Source organism: Abramis brama (assembly GCF_963993115.1).
Source record: "Abramis brama genome assembly, chromosome: 12".
In the NCBI taxonomy this organism is placed as follows: domain Eukaryota; kingdom Metazoa; phylum Chordata; class Actinopteri; order Cypriniformes; family Leuciscidae; genus Abramis; species Abramis brama.
Window position 1 is genome coordinate 19753303 of NC_139974.1, and position 7221 is coordinate 19760523.

General features: G+C 38.0%; 1 protein-coding gene across 3 annotated transcripts in view; it reads left to right on the forward strand.

The window, feature by feature from the left end:
* Positions 1 to 6645, forward strand: part of cenpa (histone H3-like centromeric protein A) — a 30434-nt gene extending 23789 nt beyond the window's left edge. For all 3 annotated transcript variants that reach the window (XM_084131142.1, XM_084131144.1, XM_084131143.1), the window contains exon 5: positions 6191 to 6645. In XM_084131142.1, coding sequence (XP_083987268.1) covers positions 6191 to 6319 — 129 coding nt within the window. In that variant the 3' untranslated portion in view covers positions 6320 to 6645. The remainder of the gene's footprint in view (positions 1 to 6190) is intronic.
* Positions 6646 to 7221: the final 576 nt, after the last annotated feature.

Here is a 7221-nt window from a genome sequence, read left to right on the forward strand (position 1 = left end):
CTAATGTTTGGCGCGTTTTGCTTTTCTATATATATACACATACATACATACATTTTAGTCTGGCACCAGTTTAACTAGTAGCTACAATGTGAAGCTTATGCAACAATAACATGCTTACTATTATGAGTGTCTTACCTTAAAAATCTTTCTCATAATCAAATCGTGTTCTTCTAATTCTTCTGAGGTAAATCCAAGGTAAACAGTAAACAACACAAACAGTCTTCCAAACTCGATAAAAAGCAGAGGAATACTGCAGTCTCTGATTCTTTGTTTTTGAGGTAATGGGCGTTTACAGGTCTGCGTTCCTCCATGTGGACCATTTGCAATTCTGAGCAAACTTTCTGCTCCTCACCACGGGTCTTCTCAGGTGCTGCGAGCAAATCACTCCGCCCAAGTAGCAGTGCTTCACTTTCTGAGAATATAGTTCCCAGTATGTATACGGTTAGAAGATGGCTGTGTCTCATGTGATCTTGTTATTTGTACACACTGTGACTATACAAATCACAAAATGTAAATAGGAAAATGTTGGCGTTATTTTGTCACTTATTTTGGAGCAGTATGCTAGCTGGAGCCGTTTACCTTCAGTCTTTGTGCTAAGCTAGGCTAGCAGTGGGTGCGTCAGACAGAGTAACGGCACGTACGGAGATGAAAAGGGTATGTATGGACTTATCTAACTCTGGGGGATACGGTGAATAAGCTAAAGTCCCATAAAGTCGGCGTGTTCCTTTAAAATAATGTAGACCACTTTTTACTGATAGCATTAGACATTTGGCATTATCAGGACCCACAAATATTCCCCCATTGCATTATTATACATTTATATTTAACATCATATATACTAGTTTAATGTAGTACTGGCACTAAAACTCTGAAAACTTGATTTTTTTTTTTTCTTGCAGTAATTTTTATTTTGGTGAACTATCTATGATGCATATTGTCACTTTCCACGGTACATAGTTGCATTTTTGTATTGCGATATATTGTGACAATATATTGTTACACCCCTACTGTTTAGTGTTCAAATGTACAATACTTGCAATGTCTTTGCAGTTAAAGCAGTCTCGTGAAGTCTCTGAAAATGTCTTGATGGTTCCATTCAATGGGCTGAGGTTGCGATCTCTTGAACTTGTGATGTTATTCTGTTGTGGTTAAGAGAGTTTTCTCTCCTTACTGAGCAATAACTGTAAAGGAATATCAGTGAATTGAATCTAAATGTAAGACGTTTCTTACATTTACAGGATAAAGAAATGACAGTAACCGATTACTGTGTCCAGAGTGAATGTGTGTTCCTGCAGAACATTCCTCTTATCTGTTAACACTGAGTTTTTTATATTTTTCTTTATCTATATTTTTATCTTCATTTTTAACCCTCTAGGCGCCACGGTCGAGTTTACTCGACAAGATGCGGCACTGAATAAAACGGCCGATTTTGTCAAATAGGGTGTCAAATATCGTTCGACCTCCCCTCCACTAGATGGCAGACATGTCATACTTCATCCCCGACTCAAAAAAAAGTCATGCTTCGTCATGCTTCTATACAAAATCTTCGAGCTAGAGCGCATTGAATCAGTGCGAACAAAAGCGGAGCTAGTGTGCGAGTGAGCCATTTTATCAGTTAGCAGGCGTTTTACTGTTGTGGGGAACGAGGCGGGAGATTTTTACTGCGTAGCGTTGTCTTCTGACCGTGTGCCTCTCCGCAATCTCCGACAGTATTGTGGTGGAGACTTTGTCTAATGCCACTGGGTATGTTAGATGAGGTCGAAGTATTCATAGGACAGTTAGGGGGCAACGTGGAGGCAGGGTGGGGAGTCGCAATGACAATGACAGTAGTCTGAGCTGTGCACACTCGGCAAAGGGCCTCACCCGTGAACAGTTACCGTTGAGCAAGGGAGATGACCCAGTCTTCATGAGAAAGGGGAAAATGCTAGCTTGTGCGTGGCATGATACAAAGCGCCTCACAATGCTCTCTACACTGCATTCCAACACGTGTCAGAAAGCGCATCAGGACCAAACACACTGATAGTTGCTATAGGAAGATAAATAGGCCTGTTTGTGTTGATGACTACAATTCGTTCATGGGGGGTGTCGACACAGCAGACCACAGAATGAAGACCTACCTCTTTTCCCCATAGGTCAAGGAAATGGTACAACAGGATTTTCAATGACATTCTCAGTGTAAGCATGGTGAATGCCCACATCATTTACTGCCGCTGCACTGCTGCTCCTCACAAGCCCCTGAAAGTCTTTGTGCAGGATGTCATCACTGCTTTACTGGAAGGCTTCTCCAGGAAAGAGAGCAACAAAGGCCGAAAGTCGTCCTCACTGGGAGACTTGCCACAGAGACTCACTGAGCGCCACTTTATCTGCCAGGCTGATGGTTACCCAGATTGTGTAGTTTGTTCTGATCGGACCCACCCTTAAAGGGATAGTTCACTTTGAAATTAAATTTTGGTATGTTTTAGCTTACCTCAAGGGCATCCAAGATGTAGGTGTCTTTTTTTCCGCAGTAGTTTCAATTTTGATATTTTTAGGTCAAACCGTTCTTGTCTGTCAGTCATATAATGCAGGTCTGTGGTCACCACCTCAAAGAGCAAGCACAGAGTCCAAATTAAAACAATTCCCCATCGTCCAAATTAAACAATTCCCCATCGTAAGTACACATTGATGGCCTAAGACACGAAACGAGCGGTTTGTGTGAGAAAACGAACAGTATTTATATCGTTGTTACCTCTTGAACACAGCCGCGTCCAAATGATCTGAGGGCACGGGCGGGTATAGATATATACACTAGATGTCGCCTTGGCTACTGCAGTTCATTGGAACGAAACCGTAGCCAAGGTGACATCTAGTGTATATATCTATACCCGCCCGCGCTCTCAGATCACCGGACGCGGCTGTGTTCAAGAGGTAACAACGATATAAATACTGTTCGTTTTCTCACACAAACCGCTCGTTTCGTGTCTTAGGCCATCAATGTGTACTTACGATGGGGAATTGTTTAATTTGGACGATGGGGAATTGTTTTAATTTGGACTCTGAGGTGGTGACCACAGACCTGCATTATATGACTGACAGACAAGAACGGTTTGACCTAAAAATATCAAAATTGAAACTTCTGCGGAAAAAAAGACACCTACATCTTGGATGCCCTTGAGGTAAGCTAAAACATACCAAAATTTTATTTCAAAGTGAACTATCCCTTTAAGGCTGCCGTCAGACAAAATACATATGCAGGCAGTGTGGGGTGGGCTTTTGTGTTGTGCCTTGCAATGAGAGGTACCACACCATGAAACACTACAAGAAATGTCACCTGGATGGATAGGGAGTCATTATCTCTACAGCAAAAGGCCTGCTACATAAATTCTTTTTTTTTTTTTTTTTGTCTGCCATTTATTAGTTATGATTTACACTGTTGATTTACTATCTATTTCCCTGACCATTTAGTAGTGTACAATGTTCTTTTTTGTGCGTCTTTGTCAGCTAAAAAACAACAACCAAAAAAACATCAACAAAAACCAAAAAAAACTAAATTTGTCTCTCGTCTTGTCTCGTCTGTCTCTCGTCTTGTCTCGTCATCTCACTCATGATCTGTGCCTTGCTGTGGCGAGTGAGCTTTTGAACTAAACGGGTCTTGTCTACTTGTGTTTGTGTGTCATATGAATAATATATATGTGACCCATACATGGAATCAGAGTGCCTACTGTATGTAGTAAATGGAAAATCTCTACAGCAAAAGGCCAACCGCTACATGCATTCGGTTTGTTTCTACCATTTATTAGTAATGATTTACACAGTTTGTTTACTACTTACTGTTTACCTGAGCATTCAGTATTGTGCAATATAGCATACAGAAGGTGAGGGACATTTTGGGGGGAAAGAAGTGCTGCATTTTATCATTTAAACGTGACTTCATGAAAATTCTATAATCCAAGATGGCCGCCACCATATGACGTCATATGCAAATTAAATGGGAAAATGTAATCCCTACATAAACTTTGGGTCATCCTTAATATTTCTCTAATTTACAGAAAGTCTCTATCTTTTATCACTTTTAAGATATAGCCTTTTGAAATTAAGATGTCAAAATTGAACGTTTTAGGAAAAAACCTCTGGCGCCTAAAGGGTTAATGTGGAGATTTAAACTGTCCTTTTGCTTTATAACTCATGTACTTTTTTAAGTTAGTATAGCTATAGATATATTCACTATATGTTTTCATAGCATTCATTTGGCACGTTTGTTTGAAGGACAGCTTTGGGCAGGATGTGGAATAGTGTTTTTTTGTCAATTAAATAAATAAAATAAAATTGGGCTTTTTATCCGATTAATTTAAGAAAGAATCAGCCAATTCATCGATTATCAAAATAATCATTATTTGCAGCCCTTAAGTCTACTGTACACTGCAAAATAATGCGTACAGATCTATTTTGACTTTTTTTTTTTTTTTTTTTTGGTCCCATCTGTTGCTATGGTTGTCACAATTTCAAACTTTCAAAAATTTCAGATTCAGTCCCGCATTTGGCATTCTCGCTATTTTGCAGTGTGTACTTAGCAGCATGACAAATAATAAATGGGTTATATATCGAAACTGAGCACAGAGTGCTCCCTTTATAATTGATGAACCACGTCTGCTATTTGTGTGCCAGGGCTTTTTTATCTTTGAATTATTTTTTACACAGAATGTGTAATGAGTGATACAAAACACGACTAAAGTTATAACAAAATTTCCAGGGAAAGAGATTTAAGATGGTACTGAGGTGAGACTTGTGTCTCGAATGGTGATGCTAATTTCACTAGAGAGAGTTAAAATGGTAATATCCTGAAACATCCTTTGTCTTCTCGGGGAGTGGTCGTTCCTCAACCAGACTGCATTTTATAATTTATTTTATAATAAAGTCTTAGTCTACTTTCACAATGAAAAGCTCTATAGCACCATCTAGCTTATGGCAAATGTATGTAAAACCAATCTTCCTAAAACAACAATATAAATATGATTAATTATGATAATAATATGATTACATTTTATACATATGATTACATTTCATTTTCAACTGGATTGTGTCATCTTTGACTTGTTTATTGGCGTACAACTTCTTAAACATCAAACATGATTTTGTACCATGTGTATGTTTGCTTAATTGAGGAACTTATAAATGCTGGCCGGAATGCTGGAATATTGAAAAGACTGTTCACTTACCTAATTCTGCACTTCAAGACTTGCTAACAGCAAAGTATTTAAATGTTGAGCAGCAAGCTAATTGGCTGCAGATGCAACAGAGACCAATCAGACCAATCATTCACCATGCAGGGAATGATGTGATAGCTTGCAGATTCCACTAAGGACCTATCGGCCTGTGCCATCTTGAGATTAATGACAACTTGATATTTTCAATGCTTTTTAGTTTTGAGGAATATTATTCTAAAGTGTGGAAAATGCTCTTTAATAATGATTGAGCAGGTCAATAATGCAACACATTGTGACATCCTGATATAACATCTGTCACATCAGTCATTAAGACATAGAAATTGCACTAACAATTTCTGTGATTATTTTATTTAATTCCAATAAAATATATCCAAGTATAACAAGATAAAATGTACAATCATTAACCCCAAGTAATAAAGTACAGTTATTCCCAATAATAATAATTTGTTGAAGAAGGGGGGAATCTCCTCAACCACCACCAATGTGCAACACCAGCTTATTGGTGGAGAGGAGGCAGAGTGATGAAGCCAATCATTGTATATGGGAGGCCATGATGGACAGGGGCCAATGGGCAAATTTGGCCAGGATGCCAGGGTTAAATCCCTACTTTATTTGTTATCTAAATGTTTGACACTTTTTTTTTTTTTTTTTTTTTTACCTTATTGGAATCGAAACTGAGAATCGCTTAGAATCTGAAACGATAAGCAGAATCAGAATTGCTGAAAAGCATGCAGTAACAGAAGATGCATTTGAGATGCATGTAAATACCAAGTGTAATTGTGATCACAGCTAATGTCACACCTGCAACACACTTTTTATCATGGCAGTTGCTTTAGTCATTGCCTTTAATTATTTTTTTCATTGCATTGACTGCACATTTCACACTAGGAGTTTTTAAAGGTTAATCTAAAGATTTTTTTTCTTTAATTATAATCATCTAAAGTATGTTATAGTTGTTAAATTGTTACTCTTCTATGTGCTTTCAGGCTGCAGAAGCATTCTTGGTCCGTCTGTTTTCCGATGCCAACCTCTGTGCTATTCATGCCAAGAGGGTGACATTGTTTCCACGTGACATACAGCTTGCCCGACGAATCCGAGGTGTTGAACATATGTAAAGTTGGCTGTTTTCGCTCTTTTTTTGGGGGGGGGGGGGGATTTGACCAATTTTCTTCCAGACGTGGAAATTTATGGACACTTTATATATTTCCTGGCATGTAATCTTTTATTTCAGACCTCAAATCAGTTGTTAAAACTGTTGCATATATGCAACCATAGAAATCAAATGTTTGTATGAAATGGAATTGTATTGGTGACAAAGGAACTAATTTTAAACATTTCTTTAGAATTGTAATATAAACATTTTATACTGTGTTGTAAAGTTACAAAGATTGTGTTCTTTTTCTGAGGATGTTTGTTGTTAATAAATAGATGTTTTGTTGTATTGCTGATTATTCAAATATTTGTGTTGGCTGCTGTTTTGGGCAGTCCATATCAGGGAAAAAAACATTTCTTTAAGTTTTTGATCATGGATGGCTAACTGCATGCTAAATTGTTGCATAAATTAGTTGGGCTTTGATATCCTCACACTCCTAAGTACCACATTATCAAAAGTTAATTATACATCAATTAATTTCAGTCCTATTATCTGCTTAGATACAGCCATGTGAAGTTTGCAGGTGGATCGCGGGAGCTTGTATGCTTTTATGTCAAATATAGATATGAAAAAACATTTCATAGGTAGTTATTAGGAATGCTCCAAATGATCGGTCACTGATCGGAACCAGTTGATAATTACTGGTCAGGTTTTCTTATATGTAAGGAGGGGGGACTTCAAAGACAAAAGGTTGGGAACCACTTGCTTAAGTGTATCACACATCACTTTGGATGTCCAATTTTCTTTAACTGTACCTGCTGGGACACACTTAACGACTAGCTGAAACAATCCAAGACTGAATTGAACACACTGGACACCAAGACACATTGGACTGTTTCCAATGACGAGCAGATTTTAAACACA